The sequence below is a fragment of the Danio rerio genome, chromosome 16, assembly GCF_049306965.1.
Source record: "Danio rerio strain Tuebingen ecotype United States chromosome 16, GRCz12tu, whole genome shotgun sequence".
In the NCBI taxonomy this organism is placed as follows: Eukaryota; Metazoa; Chordata; class Actinopteri; order Cypriniformes; family Danionidae; genus Danio; species Danio rerio.
Genome location: NC_133191.1, coordinates 30,851,840 through 30,873,109, shown reverse-complemented (window position 1 = coordinate 30,873,109; position 21,270 = coordinate 30,851,840). Strand labels below are relative to the sequence as shown.

The window sequence follows — 21,270 nt, the reverse complement described above, 5'->3', positions numbered from 1 at the left end:
GTGTGCACGTGCCTGCCCCTGGTGGTGCATTTATAAGATAGTTTGATGACTGATTTATGCATTTTAGGAAGCTTCAAAATAAAAGCCAGTATACATCACCATTACACAGCATTGAAGAGCCAGAATAATATGTGAAATTCATCGTGGATGAATAGACTGGCTTCGTTTGATGAAAAAAAGTCATATACACTGAGGATAACTTAGGGGTGAGTAAATTATGGGGTTATTTTCATTTTTGGCTAAATTGTTTTTTAGCCTGTGATCTGTTATGGAGCATAGAAATAAAGAATTTCACTGTGTTTATGGAAAGTTCTTTTAGTGAATAAACAAACAGTAGCAATGCTTTTTTTATTTTGATATGGAGCAAATCAGCACTCTTTCTGAAGCGTTGAGATATTTGGGCAGATAGTCGGTGTTTTTCCCGCTGTTGAGCAACTTACTTCCAGGCAGGCCTTGGCCTCAAAACACACAGGAGGAAAATCCAAGCAAACATTTTTTGCCTTTCAACACACACACAGTGTTACATTTGCCCTGGAATTTCCACATTGGACTTTATCCATTACCAAAACAACCCCCCCCCTCTCTCTCTCTCTCTCTCTCTCGCTCGCTCGCTCTCTCTCTCTCTCTTTCTAAATCTAAACCCCCACTGAGCTGTGGGCAGGTCAGAGGCTCATAAATGAATGCCTCTCACACACATGTGCATATAAACAGAGCCATACAGCAGAGAAACCACTTCAGTCCTGCATAGAAATGCCAGTGGATAAAAGAGGAAGGAGTAAAGAAGTGTAAAGACGGTTTTGATGATCACACCGCATTGCTAAACGGCTTCTGGGGATATGACGGCAGTTACTGGCACCGAGGAATAAGAGATCCTGCAATAAAATCACATTAATAGACATTCAGGATCCAATTTCTGTGGATTCTCCAGAGAGTGGTGCACAAATTCCTGAAAATAAATCCTTTGCCTTTTTATCTGTAAGTATTTGTTGGTTCTTTCTATTTATTGCAATCAAATTCACTATTCGAAAAGCTGCTTCAAAGATTTAAGTTTAGTTCAGTCCTTTTAATTGGCATATTTTGCAATATACAGTGTCAACCTATGTACAGTGCTTATGTAAAGGGGCAAAATAAACCATAAATTAAACGGAGCACTCAAATGTACTGTGGGCACACCATAATTAAATCTGATTACTTCTGTGCTTATCCCAAAAAAAAAACAAGCATTTAAATCAGTCAAGCAGAAATATCATCTACAGTCACAGCCATTGTACCAGATCTGCAATGAAAAGTGTAATTGGTGTTTCTTTGTAATAGCCGTTACTTGAGTATTTAATTGAACCTTATTTCCCCTACAGTGCCTTCCATTATTTTTTAAGAAATGAATTCAGACTCTGTTGCAATGATGAACTTGCATGAAAAACTGCACAAACAGGAGACCACGGTGTGTATTTTTGGAACGGGTGATTTTGGACGCTCACTGGGGCTCCGTTTGCTCCAGTCTGGGTACAGTGTTGTATATGGATCCCGGGACCCTAAAAACTCTCTGTTGCTGCCGAAAGGCTCAAAAGTCATGGCTCATGCTGCTGCGGCTTGTGAAGCAAGTGTGATTTTCGTGGCGGTGCAGAGGGAGCACTATGGATTTTTGACTCATCTGGCATCAGATCTTGAGGGAAAGGTGCTGGTAGATGTCAGCAATAATATCAAAACGGGGCTTTACGCTGAATCTAATGCAGAATACCTGAGCAGGCTGGTTCCAGGGGCCACCATAGTCAAAGCCTTCAACACTATCTCTGCCTGGGCTCTACAGTCTGGAGGACTGGATGCCAACAGACAGGTAAACAAACACACATAAACAAACAGGTCTTATAGATACACTTACACTCAAGCCTTGAGTCTCAAGGAAAGATAAATGCAAACAAACAACACAGGATTAATGGAAATCCATTAATGCAAAACATGAAGCACATTGCTTCAGGTTGAATTTTACTGTACTTATTAGATGGCATGACCACAAGAGGTGCTATATCTTTTTTGAATTAAGTTTGTTTTATCTGACCGTAAACTGCTCAAATCCAATCACTTGCATTTTATGAATCACCAAGGACCAGGAGCAATGTTTGAGGGACTGTTTGGAGTTTGCTTGTTCTCCCTGTGTTTGTGTAGGTTTCCTCTAGGTGCTCCGGTTCCCACCACAGTGTAGGTGAATTGGGTAAACTAAAATGTATCTAAAGTGTATGAGTATGTGTGTGTGAATGCGAGAGTGAGTGTTTTTCAATACTGGGTTGTGGCTGGAAAGGCGTTTGCTTCATAAAATATATGCCGGAATAGTTGGCGGTTCCATTCACTGTGGTGACCCCTGATAAATAAGGGACTTAGCCAAAGGAAAATGAATGTAGAACAATTGCACTTCAAGCCCTCAATGTTCAAACCAAAATCACGCCATTGCCTAGGAACATGATTTATTTATCTTTAACTTTTTGTTAAAAAATAAAAAAATAGTCACTTACTGTAGATCTTTATGGTTACAGCAGATTTGTATTTTTTGGGTGAGCTTTCACTTCAACAAAAGTAACTGCAATAAAACAGCTGCCAAGCAAGTTTAAATGAGCAGAAACACCATATGGAGATAGATGATGCAAATCATAAAATGTGTTACAAATAATGGTATAAGTTTTTTTTTTTTTTTTCCTCACAGTATTGTGCAAGGAACAGCAAAAATAAGTTTTTTCAAAGACAATCTGCCTGTAATCATGATTTGTGGGAAAGGAAATTCAAGATTTATTTTTTTTTAACGGTTGTTTCACCTGGAAACAAACTACAGTGAAATGTACAGCTATTAAAACACAGTATTAAAGGTAACCTATTTTACCTCTATTATAGATTTAAGATAAGTCTTTTGTGTCTCCAGAAGGTCTCTGTAAAGTTTTAGCTCAAAACATCCATCAGATTATTTATTATAGCTTTTAGAATATTGGCATTTTCTGCTCTGAGCACATTGTAGCTGTTTTTGTTGCCTGTGCCTTAGGGCCTACTCACACTATGCTATCCGAACCGTGCCCAGGCCCATTTCCCGGATTGTTTGAGAAGTGTGAGCGCGCCGAAGCGTGGTTCACTTGGGCATTAGTGCGGTATGTTTGTGTGTGAGTGCAAAACGTGCCTACGCCCAAAACTTAAAGTGAGACGTGACTTTTAGGGACTGTTTCATATGGAATTATTAATCATTCTTACTGTTCAGTGATCGCAAACTGTCGCAGTTTATTAAAGACGCAAACCCCTCACTGCATGACAGCTGCACACCTTCAGCAAACCTCCTAATCCCTGCAGCACGAGGACTTAATGATTGTTTATGAGCATCAAAAATGGCAGAGCTGTTTGGCAAAATATTTGACTGCGGGTTACTGCATATCAAACAACTTAAATGATATAACTAAAGAAATCTCCACTTTGCTGACCGAGAGTGCTTACTGAACAGCGCAGCATCAATGTAATCGTGCCCTGGCCCGAATGTAATGTGAGTCCGGGCTGTCGGGGGAGACGGAAGGGGGAACTAGCGTGCTTTGGCCCGATTCAATGCATCTGTACATAGTATAAGTATGCCCTTTAATGCAAATGAGCTAGTTCTCCCCACCTACTGTTCCCATGTGCCTGGTAAGCCTGGTAAATACTTCTGCGTTGAGTGATTGGTGTGACCTACGGCACATGCCTTGCACGTTGTCGTGCATTTGTACTACTGCGTGCTGTTTGTGTTGCTCTGCAATAACACTTCTGAAACGTTAGCTGGTTTTTCTGATCGCTACCTTAATGTAGAAGTAGCTAAAACCCACTCATTCAGAGACGAGTACCGGCAGACGTGCAACAACTTAATTATGAGATAAACACAAAACAAAAATTTCCATCTAAGTCTCCATTACTGAACTTGACACTTGTAAACACTATCTACAACAGGTTTGTAATGTAATGTAATGTAATGTGTATTTATATAGTGCATTTTATGTGTATGGCCATACACCCAAAGTGCTTCACAGTCATGACAGGGGTCTCTCCACACCACCACCAGTGTGCAGCATCCACTTGGATGATGAGACAGCAGCCACAGGACAACGGCGCCAGTGCGCTCACCACACACCAGCTATTGGTGGAGTGAAGAGACAGTGATAGAGCCAATTCGGTGGAAGGGGATGATTAGGAGGCCATGATGGGTAATGGCCAATTGAGGGACTTTGGCCAAGACACCGGGGTCACACCCCTACTCTTTACGAGAAGTTGCCATGGGATTTTTAATGACCACAGAGAGTCAGGACCTCGGTTTAACGTCTCATCCGAAAGACGGCGCCTACTGACAGTTTAGTGTCCCCTTCACTTTTACTGGGGCATTAGGACTCACAAAGACGCAGATTGAGCGCCCCCTGCTGGCCTCTCTAACACCAGTTCCAACAGCAACCTAGTTTTCCCATGTGGTCTCCCATTCAGGTACTAACCAAGCTCAGCCCTGCTTAGCTTCAGTGAGTAACCGGTTTTGGGCTGCAGGGTGATATGGCTGGGTTTGCGTGGCTCTTGTCCCACCCACACTTGTCAGCATCATCAAGCTGACCAATCACAGAGCTTACTATACGTGTCGTTCTGACGTATAGTTACATTTTTTGAGACGTTAGCTTTAGCAACAGCCACAGCGAGGGCTATGTGACTACGCACAGGCTGCGCCGGAGCATACACGTACGCTTGACGCAGAAGTATAAATCAGCCTTTAGACTCTCTCCATCTCCTACTGCTTCAGTAAAACAGAACAGTTTGACAGAAATACTACAGTAAGAACTTTCTCAATGATTATTTAATGTATTTAATGTGGAGTTAATTCAAGCCTTTCTGCAATGATGAGTCACACACAATGTCATTACAAAGTTCATGTACACACACGCAAACAAACACACACACAGCGCACGTGTTTAAATTTGCATGGTAAATGTGTTTTAGCACGGCAAATGTGACAGGAAACACCTCATTATCCACTGTTGTATGAATAACTGTTATATTTATGTACAAAATAAACCTGATTTAACATTTAAAAACTGGGATTGATGGCACTACTTTTATAAATGTACTGACATGTGGATTTGGTGATAAATTACAGTGATTTTACTGTCTTTATTACAACATGTCCTGTTTTAAAATAAACTCATTCTTGATCACATTTGATAATGATAAATGATCACAGCGAGCTAGGTCCCACTTAATATAAAGTGGCCTTAACTAATATGTACTTACACAGGAATTAATAGTTACAATGTACTTGTTGTGTAAATACATGTATTTACTGTGTACTTATGCTTGATTAAATACCTGTATGTAATTACATCTCTATTTAACTTCTGTAATTACATTTGTAAATACACTGTTGACCATCCCTTACACCTTAACCCACCCTTAAACCTACCCATACCAGCAAACCTGTCCATAACCCAACCTCTATCCCAACTCAAGTGCACCACAAGTGTTCTCAAATACATTATGCACACAGTAAGTACATTGTATTTATTTTTTGATGCAATTACATAGTAGTTAAGGACACTTAATATAAAGTGGGACCGCGAGCTAAACCGGTCTTTTAATCCTGGTTGCTTTGCAAACATCCTGTCTTGTTGATTATACGCATTACTACGGAGACATGTCAATCAATTCAGTGGGCAGGGAAACAACACTTCTACGTCACGTTGCGGTCGGCCTCAAAATGGAAATAATTTGGATCCTATTTTAATGTCAGGTATTTTTAAAAAAAAGACTTATTGTCTTTATATCACCTCAATATGACAACGGACACACTATACCAATAGTGGAGTCTGAGTTTAATTTAACATTTGTTAAAATCTATAGGTCTGATAAAGAAATAGTTTCGAATTCCAGATAAAAAATTGCAAAATATTGCCACTTAGTAATTGGTCAGAATTGTATGTATTATAGACACATTTTTGTCATTTTTTTCTGCCTAAGAAATTCTTTAAATGGCAACATTTTTATTTTTTTTATTGGAATAAATGCCATCACTATTACTGAATAAAACAAAAAAAAGTAATGTTTTACTAAATCACTCAACAACAAAAAAATTGTATTGTACTACTTAAAAAAGGATAACTGTTAAGTGGCCTCTTCATTTTTTGTATAGGTAAGTTAAGTCAATTATTTCCAACGAGCATGTGTTGTAAACAAGTCTAAACAAGTTAATACATGAAACATTTTTCATGCTTCCTTTAGTTCAAATGACTCAATTAAAAGTTGCTCAGTTAGTCAGGGAAAAACAAGATTAAGACACGGAAAAACTATCCAGATGTCTCAGTCTCTAAATCTTGCAAAATGTTAATCATTGAAGCAACAAGGGGCAAAGCACATAAAAAAGCTGTTTTGAACAGAGATGTTTAAAATTTAATGAATCAAGCTTAACAGACTGTCTCCCAAAACAGCCCTGAATAAAGACACGCAGGCTTTGGGGTTTGAATGAGCTTTTCTTGTTATAATATGAACAAAAAAACAGGCATGACAAATGGCATAAAACTACTTCATATATTTTTTTTGTACGCTACCTCTATTGTAAGGCAGCTAGATGACGCATGTCACAGTTCAAAAGAGACATTAGTGCATGTCTATACAAGCATAAATCTCGGTTACAGCTGAGGATTGCCCCGAAGATGATGTGAGCATCTTATTTGATAGAGTCTTTTTGTAAGAAAGTCGTATTCACATCAGCATCTGGTGGTTGAGAAATTGGCCAGATGGAATCAGGGCTTTGGCAAACTATTATTATCGCTGTGTTAGTGTGTATTTTCTTTAACACCTGTTTGTGTTTTTTTTCTCACTAAAAATGAATAGTCGCACCCGGCCAAGCAGTCTATTTGTTATTATTTCCCACTTTGATTATAACTTCTTGTTCTATTTCAAAAGGCCAACTGTGACAACATATTTTATTGTTTGTGCTCTGACTGCACTTTGATGTGAACTAAATTTAATTCCCAGAGGATATTTCAATGTTGTCGAAAACTATTAAAGAAGCGTTTTGTTTAAAGGGCTTTGTAGGTCAGCAGAATGGCAACTTGTTAAAATGAGTCAAAAACAATCAAACCACTTGAAGATCTTTTTTTTTTTTTGCATGAGTGGTAAGACAATAACACTCTATTTGTTGATATTACTTAATGCATTTTGTATCATGAACTAACAATATGTGCATAGCTGTTTTGAAAATTATATACCTTTTAAACTAATTTTGCACTTTATGCCATGACCAGAACAAGATCGGTATGCTTCACAAAAAGAACTTGCGATTTCTCTTTCCATTTGCTCTGTTCTTTCAAAGCCTTCTAATTCATCAATGTCATTTTAGTCTTAAAGTGAACATTTACCTGTTTGGTGTTTAGGTTTTAGACTGATGTTCTTAACTGAATGAGACAATGCGTAGCACTGAGCTCTTCGTCTGGTATGTGACAGGTTTTTATACACTTTAAAATTGTCATTAAATTATGTTTTCTTTTTAGATGATGATATTTGTGTGAATTTTGATATGTTATTTATAACGATGTAATAGATAATCATGTTCTAAAATAAATTTATTAATTAAGTAATTGCTGGTGTAGATTTCATGGGACTTCACTAATATTAGTGCAGGTTTTTTTAATTTCTCTTAATAAATTAGCTTGTATTAACGTGCATACATGTTGTTTATCATTAAAAAATTTAACGTTGAAGTGTGCAACATTAAATTTTATACTGTAGCATAGTTCTTTGACACTTCATATTAATATTGTATTGGCAATTGTTCACTTTCCCATATTTTAAGATTCATATGTGTTTTACATTCATTTACTCTTTCAAATAGCATTACAAGATCTTGATCTCTGCATCATTTGGGAAATATTTAAAGAAGTAGAAAAAAGGGGGGTTAATATTTCTTCAAATGTACATGAATGATTTGCATCAGTGTGTCCAGAATTTCAGGTTCAAATGTATGCAGATGACACAGTAGTATACACTCACACAAAAACCCAAAAACAAGCTGCTAACCAACTTACTGTTAAACTCAAGAAAGTTATAGAATGGTTATGTTATTCATGTTTTTTTTTTTTTTAAACATGAAATAAAAATGAGGTGCATTGCTCAGATATTTTAGTTAATAGAGATGTAATAAATATAGTTGATCATTTTAAATATTTAGGTTTAATTATTGACTATAATTTAAATAAAAAAACACATTAAGAAAGTTTCCAAAAGTGCTAAAGCAAGCCTGAGGATTTATAAAAAAAACAGGTATCAATTACCTATGGCTGCTGCTAAACTTTTTATGAACACAATGATTTTCTCTCATTTATCTTATTGTGCTAGAAGGTGGTCACACAAGTACATTACAACATAAAAACCATCTTATATTATCTACAAACAAACTGTAAAAGTTTTTGCTAAAAAAGCTAAAGAGCTATCATTACTGTAACTGTATTGAACAACATAAATTAACATTCGACAATTTCTTATTTTATGCTGATGTGTTTTTAATGTATAAAATATTTAATGATCTTGCACCACCACCTCTCAAACAATGTGTGATTGTCTGCAAGAACAATATAAGTCTTCAGTTAGAGGGGATTGTTCAGGTAAACTCAAGAAAAGTGTTTTTGGACTGTTTTTTTTTTCAGTCAGAGCAGCAGAAAGATGTAATAAAATACCAGTGCATATTAGAGAGAGTAATAATTTAAAAACTGGTCTTAAAGTTTGACTTCTTTAGAAAGTTTGAAAAAAAATCTAATATGCAACCACTGATTTGATTTCATTTTATTAACATAAGCCCTTTCACACATCGATACCAGTAATTATGCGGAAAATTACCAGAAAAACTTTACCGATATATTCAAAAAAGCTCTGTTCACATATGCAAGGGCGTTCCAGAATTTTTCTGAAAAAGCTCATTCACACATTCATTCCAAAATACCGGTACATTCTGACATCATTAACTTTTGAAAAAGAAAAAATATCACAAAATCAACAAACTGTCAATTGTTTTACTTTTCTTTTATTTTTTGTACAGTGTGCATTTGTTATTGTTACACAACAACATATGGCATGCTGTATAGTGGTGTTATTGTTTATTTTCTTTTTTCCCATCATTTGATTAGGTCCTTATTTGCGGAGACCAGGCTGAGGCCAAACAGCAAGTAGTGGACATTGCTCAAAGACTGGGTTTCACTGCTCTGGATAAAGGCTCTCTCCGAGCAGCTGCTGGGTTAGAAGATCTGCCCCTGCAACTCTTCCCCCTCTGGAGGCTTCCTTTCTACATCGCCATTGGTTTAGCAGCTTTCATCTTCTTCTATGTCCTCACGAGAGATGTCATCTATGAGCGAGTTACCAACGGAAAAGACATCACTTTCCGCATTATGGTCTCGCTGGCCAACAAGGTGTTTCCCATTGTCTCTCTGGTGATGCTGGCCCTCTGTTACCTGCCGGGAGCTTTGGCAGGATTCCTGCAGCTTTATAATGGCACCAAGTACCGTCGTTTCCCAGATTGGTTAGATCGCTGGATGCTGTGCAGGAAGCAGCTGGGCCTGTTAGCTCTGGCCTTCGCTTTTCTGCATGTTCTCTACACTTTTGTGATACCCATCAGATACTATGTGCGCTACAGGATCAATGTCTACACTATATCACTGGTAAGATGTCTTTTACATTTCTAAGGCTTAGTTGTTCTGTAATGAACATGTTTTTGTTTTTTTTACCTCCAAGCTGTTTAAAATAAATATTAATCCAAACAAACCCATATTTGAATTTTTTTGGTTTTGATCACCCCAAAATGAAAAATTTACCATAATTTAATTAAGTAGTTCTGAACCCATGAAAAAAAGTGTTCATAACGTTTGTTAATTTTTTTTATCAAATTTAAGACATTTCTGTCTTAATACTGAAAATAAAAACTTTAAATTAATAATTCACAATAGTCAAGTGGTTTAATCCAACACTTCGGAACTGAAATTTTACTTTTTGTGAAAACAAATGTTTTATAAACTTTTATTCACATGTAACTGATTAGTGAACAATGTCTACAGCATGCACGTGTCAAGCAGCACAAAAAACATTGAAGTTTGTTCTTTTACATCAAGCAGGTGTGGTTAAATATTTTAATTAAATAAATCTCTGAAGACTTAAATTAAATGAAACTCATATGGATTTATTTTTATTTTTTTTTTACATTTTTACAAAATATTTAAAGTGTCAGAGTTTTGGGTATTTAAGAGTTTGAATGGAGGGATTCTGTAGAAATGTTTCAGATCTTTTTCAGACATCTTTGTTTGTGTTCCAAAGATGAACCACAAATTTGGGTTGGAGTGCCATGAGGATTTTGATTTCAGGGTCACCTAATGCATATTTTCCTGGGATTATTGTGACAATTACACTTACACATTTTATGTTTAATTGTTTCAAAGTTTCAATCTTTTTTATAGTAATAATCTGCATTACTTTAGAAATGTTTTTAAGATCCAATAAAATTGGAAGTGGTGTTAGTGAGACCACCAGGGGGCACTCAGCCTGTGGTCGGGGTGAGTTCTAATGCCCCAGTATAGTGAAGGGGACACTAAACTGTCATTGAGCGCCGTCTTTCGGATGAGACACTTAACCGAGGTCTTGGCACTTCTTGTGCACTTCTTGTAAAGAGAAGGGGTGTAACCTCAGTGTCCTGGCTTAATTTTCACCATCGGCCGTTGCCACTTCAGCCTCCCAGTCATTCCCATCCACCCAATTGGCTCTATCACTCTCTTTCCACTCTACCAATAGCTGGTGTGTGGTGAGCGCACTGGCGCCGTTGTCCTGTGGCTGCCTTAGCATCATCCCAGTAGATGCTGCACACTGGTGGTTGTGTGGAGAGACCCCCCTTATGATTGTAAAGCGCTTTGGGTGTATGGCTATACACAATGAATGTGCTAAATATAAATACACTTTACATTACATTCAGGGCTTAATTTGTGCTGGAACACGCTGGATCTGGCACCTCTGAAATTTGATCCGGCACCTCATTTTACCAATCCCTCTCCTCAACCGCCCTCCTTTCCAGTCCGATGTTTACTTTCACTTTCTTCCGCGACTCCACAAACCTCTTCACTTTCGTCCTTCGTCTGCGACACCCCTCCGCCATCCAACGCCCCGCTGCATGACACCTTTCCATCCTCAGGTAGCATGCCGGATTCGTTACCCCATCCGTTCCGGGACTTCGCAATTCACAAATTAAGTACTGATTACATTACATTACATTACATTACAATAAATACATGGGTTTACTAATAAATAATGTTATTATGAAAGTGAAGTGTGTTGCAAATACTGGTTGATGTCACTGTTTACTACAGTACATTAACAGTATTAAAAAATGTGCGCAAATGTTGTGTTCCCATGTGCAAAAACAACTGAATGAGTGCGGTGATTAAAAATATATATGTTGTTCTTGATATCTTATTTTTCAGGTAAAGGATAATAAAACCTACGAGTTTGACAATGTAGCAGCCTGGCGTCATGATTCCTACTATTCCATGGGAATTCTTGGATTTGGGCTGTTTGTCCTGTTAGGAATTACATCCCTTCCATCTGTGAGCAACTCTCTAAACTGGAAGGAGTTCAGTTTTGTGCAGGTATTGCATTGACAATAACCATTCAAATGCATCAGTTTCATTGGAGAACATGAAAGTAGAAAGTAATATGGCCAGTGTTGTTTTCTTTCTTTGCTGAGATTTGAAAGATATCTAATATATTAAAGAGATCATTCACCCAAAGATTAAGATTTTCAACCCCCACTCGAAGGTAGTCACCCTACCAAACTTGTAAGACCCTTATTCAGCTTCATAATTAAAAAGTTTTGGATTAAATCTGAGATCCTGGAAGCTAATACCCTAAAACGTTCAAAGCACAGAAAAGAGCCTTGCCAAAGAACATCATCAAAACAGTCTATGTGTTTAACACTAATTTTATCAAGCTACAAGAATAATATTTTGTACACAAAAGTATTAAATAATCCTGAAGAGCATAATGAAGTCATTATTTCTGCTTCATAAAATTACAAATGAAACACTGATGCACTGATAACACATGAACTGTTTTGATGACCGTTTCAGGACCCTTGCTTTCCGTGGTGGGGTCATGGAGCTCATAGATTTCATAATATTATTATTCATTTATGATCTGAAGATAAACAAAGGTCTTACATGTTTAGAATGACATGAGGTTGTGTTAATAATAACAGAATTTTTTTTTTTTTTTTTTTGGTTAGGGGGGTGAAGTATCTATTTAAATTAGTATGTATTCAATAATCAATGATGTGATTATATATAGAACAACTGTATAGTAGTTTTTAGAAAATGCAGTGTTGCCTTTTAATATAACCATAAAATATAATATGCCCATTAATTCTGTCAAATAGCTATAGTATTTGATCGAATTATTGTTATTTCCTCTATAGTGTAAAATGATTATTCTTTTGTTTCTTTTACAGTCTAAACTGGGTTACACCACCGTGCTGCTCTGTACTGCTCACGCATTTCTCTATGGCTGGGATAAATTTCTAAAACCTTACAAGTGGTGGATGCCTCCTGCATATATGTTGTCTCTAGTGGTTCCCTGTGTGGTTCTGATCCTGAAACTAATCCTGATCACCCCATGTGTGGACCGCAAGGTCACCCGTATCCGTCAAGGCTGGGAACGACAGAGCAAAACTTCAGCAAACTGCACAGATGGAAAGACAAACCAGCCGCTTATGGCATAGCCATTTTTAAAGATGCCATGGAATGCACTGATACAATATGTTTGAATTGTTCTCTGATATCTAAATACTAGGCATATGGCTTAGGTAATTGTAAAAAAAAGAAACAGATTTAGGTATGACATTCTGCCATTTGACCGTATTTGGAATGGTCATAAATATTAATGAGCTCTGCTTTGATGCACTTGCTGCTCCTGTTAGTCGCTTATTATTTCAACCGCCACATAACTAGATAATTAAATTGTCACCCCATCTGAATGATGACTAACTATATTTTATAAAGTGTTTTGCCTTCATTTTAATCTAGAAAATCACATAAGCTGAATGATGCTCATTATTCAATAACGCATATACAGATTTCCATTCTGAGGCTGATTACTGGCTGAGTTTAAAATGTTGCCTATTACAGGGGAAAATTAATGCCGAACATAAGTGCAGAGATGAATGGAGACTTAACTGAGCATTTGATTTGGGACATGACTTGAACTGAAATTTAAAGACATTTTTGTAGTTGAGGAGAAATATTTCCCTTGAGTGCCAGTGTTATTTAAAGAAGGAAGGAAGTCTATCAGACACATAATCAGAAAGACTTTCATCAAAGATGAATAGTTCCTGAGTTGAAAAATTATTTTAGAAGACAATTATATAACAGTTAGACTTGGTTCTTGATTATGATTGAGTGAGGGGCATACTGTATGAGACAGACTGTGACATATTTTACTGCAAGCTACAGTGTTTCGTCAGTAGAACAAAATCACAAAATCATTTACACAGAAAAACTTATTAACTAAAAAAAAGAGGAAAAAATCAGGAGGAGAACAAGTAAAAGAAAAACACTAATGTTTCATTCATAAAAATAGCTGGAATAACATGAACTCTGCTAATTTAAGTATTTATAATCAAACTAGTCCAAAAAAGTCAAATGTAACCACATCAATCATGAAATGATTAAACATGAAGTGAGGGTGGGACATAGAGTAGCCCCTCCCCTTTCAAAGAAAATGTCTAACTGTTTAACAGCTCTACCAGTAAAAGTGGTTGAGCTTAAATACGTCTATGGAGAAGCATAAGCAAAAGATTTGATGAGAAACTGAAGTCTGAGGGGACTAAAAATACCATTGATCCTTTTAGGCGGAATTAACTTAATATTAACTAAAATCTAAAGATAATCTGTATAATTTGTATAATAATTCATTTTTTTATTTTAATTTCATGGGACAAAAAAAATGTAACTTAAATCCAACTTTTTATTTCAGAAAAAGAAACATCAATCATGATCATGTGATATTGATAATAACTTGCTTAACACAAAAGGTTTTTTCCTTTTTAAACAAAAACTTAAGACAGACTTGGACTTAACTGAGACCTGACAGAACATGTCTGTTTGAGTGTCTGGCAGGCCTGAGAAGAACTAGACAGAGTTTGGCTTCTCAACACACCTCAGTTCATTGCTGAGCGGCAGTTTTAAATTACACTTAACCGACCGTAGAGCTGATCTTCCATTTCACATTGCTGATCACATCTCACATGATTACACATTACTCTTTTACCCATACATATTACCCCCTTTTACACTGGGGACACATTAGAAAGGGCACTTACTAATGCATACTGTATATATTATAACCGTAGATTCATAACACATTGCAGTATAATCAATACATATCTGGGGTTCATGGTTCAAAATAATCTATGCCATTTAAAGGATTCAAAGGCAGCAGTGGTGGGTGTTTTATTAGAGCACACATTTCTGTATTGTGTAAAGTACTTGTCTTTTTTATTACCTGCTTCCTCTGGGCTATTTCCTCTCAAGAGCCTCCCAGTGGGCTTTTCCCTTTAGATATTATCGATCCAAAACTGAGCAGCAACTTACTTCTTGATCTGTTTCAGGGTATGGGCTTTCCTGTCTGCAGGAGAGCTCATCTTTCTCTCTGTTGTGAAGTATAAAGGAGCTGTCAATCACACTGGCGGTCGGCTGCTTCTCTATAGTGCTTTCATGAAGAATTGCCGGCTGTGGAGAGTTTTTGCTTAGACCAAAATAGCAAGGCTCGTTTTATCACAAATATTTCAGCGAGTCTGTGAAGGCAAGGCTGAGAAAACTAATAACGTCAGTAATTTTGAGCACAAAACCTTGCGAGGGTGTTTATCGAGAAATGTTGGAGATTTGCTGATTTTGGATTTATTTTTGTATTACTCAGATTAGACTGTAATAAAAAGTTAAATGCATATCACTCTGATATGTCTATGTGGTTTACATTTTGTATCATAATTTATATGCATGAATGTTTGGAAAGCCATTACTGGCAGGTAAAACAAGATGAAAGCAATTTTTTCATGTATCTTTGATTTGCGCAGAATAATTGTAGTAAACTGTTGTTTTTATTGATACATTTAGTTCATATTATATAAATATATTAGATTTAAAATATAATATAATTTATTTTTTATAAATATTCAGAGTAACTGGGAACAGTGTTGCCAGTAAATTACTGTAAACAAATCATTACAGTGACTAAACAGCAACAGTGTATATAGCACAGATGACAAATATTTAACCCTCATCGATAACACTTTTTACTAACTACACACTATGAATCATTTATTAAGCATTAGCATCTAGTTACTTCTTTTTTTGTTAAGCATTAACTCTACATTAATAAACAATAGTAAGCAGTTTATAACTGCAGTTACAAATGCTGTATTATTGACTTATAATCACATTGATAATGTGCTTAATAATTGTACTTTCATACTTGGTAACTGGTTGATTTTTCATTAGTAAATAAAGTATTGCATTACCTACAAACCATTTGTATCAAGAGTAGCTGCAGGTTTTAAAGATCATTCAGAATGACTGAGTAAATGATTAATAAACTATTGAAACTAGCATTTATATATTGTATTATTCAGGCATGTAGTAATGGTTACTATGTATGTAAACAAATGCTTTATTAACTCAACCTAATCTAAAGTGAGGACTATGTATGCTTTATAAATCCCTTATAAATGACTATTAACGGCTCAGTATCAAATGAACAATAATCTTTGCAATCTTATCTATAAAGTCAAACTACTGTAAAGTTCAATCTTTGCTGGATAACAGGAGTGTAAAATACGACAAATTGAATAAAACAACAACAATATAATAATTTAACAATACCACAGAATGCAATGCTTAAACTGTACAAGAGGCGAGCCAGTGGCACAGTAGGTAGTGCTGTCGCCTCACAACAAAAAGGTCGCTGGGTTGCTGGTTCAAACTTCGGCTCAGTTGGTGTTTCTGTGTGGAGTTTGCATGTTCTCCCTGCCTTCACGTAGGTTTCCTCCGGGTGCTCCGGTTTCCCCCACAGTCCAAAGAAATGTTTCCCAGAGATAGATTGCGGCTGGAAGGGCATCAGCTGCGTAAAAAATTGTTGGATAAGTTGGTGGTTCATTCTGCTGTGGCGACCCCGGAATAATAAAGGGACTAAGCCGACAAGAAAATGAATTCATGAAACTGTACAAGAAATTTAGTTTTAGATAAGGTTTAGTTTTTATTTTTCATTTGATACAGTTTCATTTGTGTATCTTCAAATGAATAGAAATGAGGTTGTTTATGTTCTTTTTTTACTGTTTAGAATTTAACTGAGTCTTTAATTGTCATTTATAAGGGATTTACAAAGCATGAATAGTCCTCACTTTAGATTAGGTCACAAAACTGAATGAAGTTGAGTAAATAAAGCATTTATTAACATAAAAATTAACTATAAGTATATGCCTGAATAATAAGAGTTATAAATGTTAATTTGAATATTTTATTAATCATTTACTAACTCAATCTGAATGATCTTAAAAAAACACCAGCCATGTTTAAATAACTGGTTTGTATATAATGCAATACTTAATTTAGTAATGGAAAAAAATCTTTAACAAATTATAAAAGTACAATTATTAAGCACATTATAAATGTGCTTTTAAGTCTAGACTACAGCATTTGTAGCTGCAGTTATAAACTGCTTACTAACGTTTATCAATGTAGAGTTGATGCTTAACAGATAATGAATTCACTATTTGATAATGCCTAGTAAATGTTTTAGTGTGATATTGTAAAGTGTTACCATATCATCTTACTTAATCCACGGTCACACTAGAGTTTGAGCTTGTGAAATTCTACAAAAAGAGGTGGGATTAAACAAGACGATTAGACAATAAAAAAGCAAGCGATTGATCCATATTTTTAATTTCTGTACAAAGAGGTCATGTTTTGATTTTCTATTCAGCTCCCGCAATCAAGTGATGCAATTTCGCAGGTCAGAATTCACCAAAATGGCAAAAAGTGCAGTGTGACCATAGCCTAATGCATAGTCATACTAGAGTTTGTGCATGCAAAATTCTGTAGTATGGTGCTGTGAAAAGTGGCAGGATAAAACTAGATGATTAGACATAAAAAAAATAAGCGAGCGATTGTACAATATTTAACATTTCTGTTCTTAAAGGTCCTGTTTTGATCTTTAATTGGTCTCATGCAATCACGTGATGCATTTTTATAGTTCAGAATTCACCAAGCTTGAACTATTCAATGAAGCAAACTGCGAAACTTGTTGCACAAGCTTGCTTTTCTGGTCTAAAGCATTCGCATGAGTATGAATGTAAATCACATCTTGTGATTGGGTGAGACCCAATTGGTCCTGCCCCTTTTCGCAGTGCCGTTCAACAGAATTTTGCATGCACAAACTCTAGTGTGACTGCGGCATGACATGTAAAGCTGCGGTCACATTGCAGTTTTCGCCCCATGGACTTCCATTCATACGCATGCAAATGCAACAGACTGAAAATGAAAACTCATGTGACAAGTTTCACAGTTTGCTGCATGGAAAGTTGGTGAACTCTGACATACAAAATCACATCACGTGATTGGGTTAGACCAGTCGAAAACCAAAACAAAAGCACAAACTCTAATGTGACCACAACAAGGTTGTAATAGTTTTGGGTTTTTCATTAGTTTTAGTTTCTATTTCGTTTTGACTTTTTGTTTTTCAATTCAGTTAGTTTTAGTTAGTTTTAGAGGTAGATTTAATAGTTTTTTATTAGTTTCTATATTTTGAAATGACTTAGTTTTAGTTAAGTTTTATTAGTTTCAGTATTAGGTTTAGTTTTTTTTTTCTAAACGAGGATATTTGTTAGTTGCAAGATTTAAAATCAACAGGATAAATATTGTATAACAAAAACTCAGTCATACATTTTTTAAAACCTGTATTTAGAGAACACATGAACACAATTATCTACCAATACCAAACCCATTCTCAAATTCAAATGCAACAGCCCACAAGATAGCAGCCCTAAGTACAATATGAGTGCAAGGCTACTCTGAGGTTAGGCACACAGTAGTGATGGGAAGTGCAGATATATTTAACGCGGATGTTAGGACTCAACATTATGTAATAAGCAATAGTAATTTCAGTCAGTTAAAACATTACCATGATCTGAAAAAATCATGAAAAAAAGTTTTGCAACCCAACTGAATCATGATTCACTTATTTAAATTCCATTACGATTTACTGTTATGAAATAAACTTATGTTTTTTTACCAGATCCTCTCATTTAAGCCCTCGGTTTACTCGCGCTGCAGTTGTTCAAGCTTAGTTCAGTCACACAGCAGGCTGTACTGTTTGTGTTTGGTTCACTGAATTACGCATGTGCAGTATTATCGGTTCACCGCTTCTCAGTGTAACGTCACTGTTCTAATAACTGAATGAGAGTATATATTGGATTATTTAGAGTCAGAGGGGGTTATTGGGCTTGTTAAAAAGTAAGTAGTTTGTGGATAAGTGCTTACTGGAGATGCAAATTGTTTTAAATGATTCTGTTTGATTTGGTGAACTAGTTCAACTGGTTCACTTAGAAGATCCGGTAAAAAAAAAGATTCGTTCGTGATCGTGATACAGAAATAAAACACAATATTGGGCATAAATTTGTTAAAGTAATAGTTTAAAGTGTCTGTATTTAATGCTGTCACCGTGCTGCTGTCATGTCCACTCGTTGTTTTTGGCGGCGGAGCAACAGCGAGGATGACTGAAAGAGAACCGCTCTACCTGGCCAATGGCAGCAGAAGAATCTGAGGTGCGAAAGGGTCAAACACAAACACCAGCAGCGCGGATTATATTTACTTCTAAAAGGCTTACAGTAAGATTACGTGTTAAATACATTCACAAATACGAAAACAAAGGAGGTTTTTGCAATAATTGTTTAATAGTATCTGGATGCAGCCTTTATGATGCAAGCTGAGATTGCATCACTCAGCAATGCACTGTCAGACACAATGCACTCAAATGGAGCGAGTGACGTCACTGTGACAGGTAGGGTTAGGGGTGGGGTTAGGTGAGCCCATTAAAAAGCATTGGATGCAGCTCAGATTGCACTGCACCAGGTCTGCATCCAGACCCCTCTCATAATTTTAGTTAGTTTCAGTTAGTTTTGTATGTACACAATACAGTTTCAGTTAGTTTTAGTTTTTTTTTAAAAACTCGTTTTTATTTTTATTTCAGTTATCGACAGTTATTTTACATTTTAGTTTTCGTTTTTTTTTTTTTGTTTTTTTTTTAACTATAATAACCTTGGACCGCAACATTCCTGGGCGCATAGCTTTGCAGAGTTAAGCTTTATCCCTAATTAAACACACCTGATCAAACTAATTTAGTGCTAATTGAGGTTTCTTGGAAATCTACACGTTGCAGGGTGGAAAGTAAACTCTGCTGGGCTTCAGCCTGTGAAGGTAAACCAGTAGCAACTCTCAAGAGATTGCACATATGAATGTGAAACCTGTGACAATAATATTTGTACTGTATGTGTAAGTTGAAATTTACACTTACAGCTAAGATGTGAAAAGGTGAATGTCTTGGTTTGCACACACAGCCCATGTTTTGAATTCAAAGTTGAAGATTAAATTGTTAAATATCATACACAAATGTGTACAGCAAATTTACCTAGGCACTTTTTTAAGTTTCACCCTACAACCACAAGTTGGCATGAATTTTGCTGCACATTATTTTCATAATTTTTTTCAGTTGCAGAAGTGATTTGTGTGCTAGCAGTGAGTACCATGGGGCGGGGGAGGGGTAAAGCTGGTTTATTGGCCTATGCCTGAACATTCACACCAGCAGCCAACATGACTTGGGTGCAAAAGAATATATTCTTTTATTATTTTATTCATATTATTTTACAATTTATGATAAAAATTAAATATCATTATTTCTACATAAATGTATCAGCTAGGGCGACGCAGTTGCGCAGTAGGTAGTGCTGTCGGCTCACAGCGAGAAGGTAGCTGGGTCGCTGGTTCAAACCTTGGCTCAGTTGGGGTTTCTATGTGGAACTTTCTGCGTTTGCATTGGGTTTCCTCCGGGTGCTCCGGTTTCCCCTACAGTCCAAAGACTTGGGTAGACTAAATTGTTTGTGTGTGTGTGTGTGGGTGTGTGTGTGTGTGTGTGTGTGTGTGTGTGTGTGTGTGTGTGTGTGTGTGTGTGTGTGTGTGTGTGTTAAACGTTTCCCGAGATGGGTCATGGCTGGAAGGGCATCCGCTGCATAAAAACGTCTGGATAAGTTGGCGGTTCATTACGCTGCGGTGACCCCAGATTAATAAAGGGAATGAGCCAACAAGAAAATAAATGAATGAATGTATAGGCTATAACATTAAAAGATCAGCAAAGTCGCTTTATTGGCTGGAGCTAGCCAATAGACTTCGTTGGCATGGCCAGAAACACCCACAAAAATGTCACTACCATTTGTGCCGTGGGGAAAAACAACTTATTAAAATGAAATGTTGTATTAAGTAAATATACAGGTGAGCCCTTTGTTATTTTATGATGTAGTTTTTGGTAGTTTTAGGTGATTCCCTAAATTTAAATTACTTAGGAAAATAAAGAAATATTACAATATGTGTTGTAATAGTGACTTCTGGAAGAATTCAAAAGACATAAATGATCTGACAGGCAAAATACATGTTTGTATTAAGTTAGATGCAGTTTTAGGTTTTCCATTCAAAATCATTGAGCCTCTTCAAAAATATAGGTGCTGATTAGTGGAGAGGTTTTTTTAAAACACAATTTTACTTGTTATTTTTTACAATATTCCGCCTAAAGTGCAACTGAAAGGCTTAACTATGTAAACTAGGCAAGTTAATTATAGAGAAAGTAAATAAAAATATGAAACACTGTAACAATTTCTTTGCTACGTTAAATATCATCACTTGGGATATATTCGAAAAAGAAATAAAATTTCACATGAAAACAATCACAGACACCATTCTCATTATAATGTTTGCCAAAACAGCAACACGTACCAAGCATGCAAAGATCTTTTTTTAATTATTTACCTAAAAAAGCTCAAGGCAACAAATTTTTCTATTGTCCCTAATATGAATTCACAGTTGGAAACAAAGCTCTGAAAATTTTTAAGCAACAAGGTCACAATTTGGAATCTGACAGTGAAGGTTTGCATGTGTATGGCTATATGTACAGTATCTTCTT

The 21,270-nt window shown here is 36.2% G+C and overlaps 1 protein-coding gene and 2 long non-coding RNA genes across 3 annotated transcripts in view; all 3 read left to right on the top strand.

Moving 5' to 3' along the window:
* Positions 1-21,270, top strand: part of LOC141378207 (uncharacterized) — a 394,144-nt gene that overhangs the window by 238,955 nt on the left and 133,919 nt on the right. The window lies entirely within an intron of this gene.
* Positions 691-14,992, top strand: steap4 (STEAP family member 4). The gene is made up of 5 exons (NM_001017734.2): positions 691-975; positions 1,356-1,834; positions 9,147-9,674; positions 11,478-11,642; positions 12,500-14,992. The coding sequence occupies exons 2-5, from the start codon at positions 1,379-1,381 to the stop codon at positions 12,767-12,769; spliced, it is 1,419 nt and encodes a 472-aa protein (NP_001017734.2). The 5' UTR covers positions 691-975; positions 1,356-1,378; the 3' UTR covers positions 12,770-14,992.
* Positions 5,586-8,985, top strand: LOC141378211 (uncharacterized). The gene is made up of 2 exons (XR_012392151.1): positions 5,586-7,062; positions 7,118-8,985. It is a non-coding gene; the product is annotated as an uncharacterized lncRNA (long non-coding RNA).

What these genes read in the sequence shown, in the direction of transcription:
- steap4 (NM_001017734.2), top strand. Translation starts at nt 1,379, where the DNA reads ATGAATTCAGACTCTGTTGCAATGATGAACTTGCATGAAAAACTGCAC. An exon ending in ATGTCTACACTATATCACTG is followed by an intron (nt 9,675 to 11,477) that starts GTAAGATGTCTT and finishes CTTATTTTTCAG; the next exon opens with GTAAAGGATAATAAAACCTA. An exon ending in AGGAGTTCAGTTTTGTGCAG is followed by an intron (nt 11,643 to 12,499) that starts GTATTGCATTGA and finishes TTTCTTTTACAG; the next exon opens with TCTAAACTGGGTTACACCAC.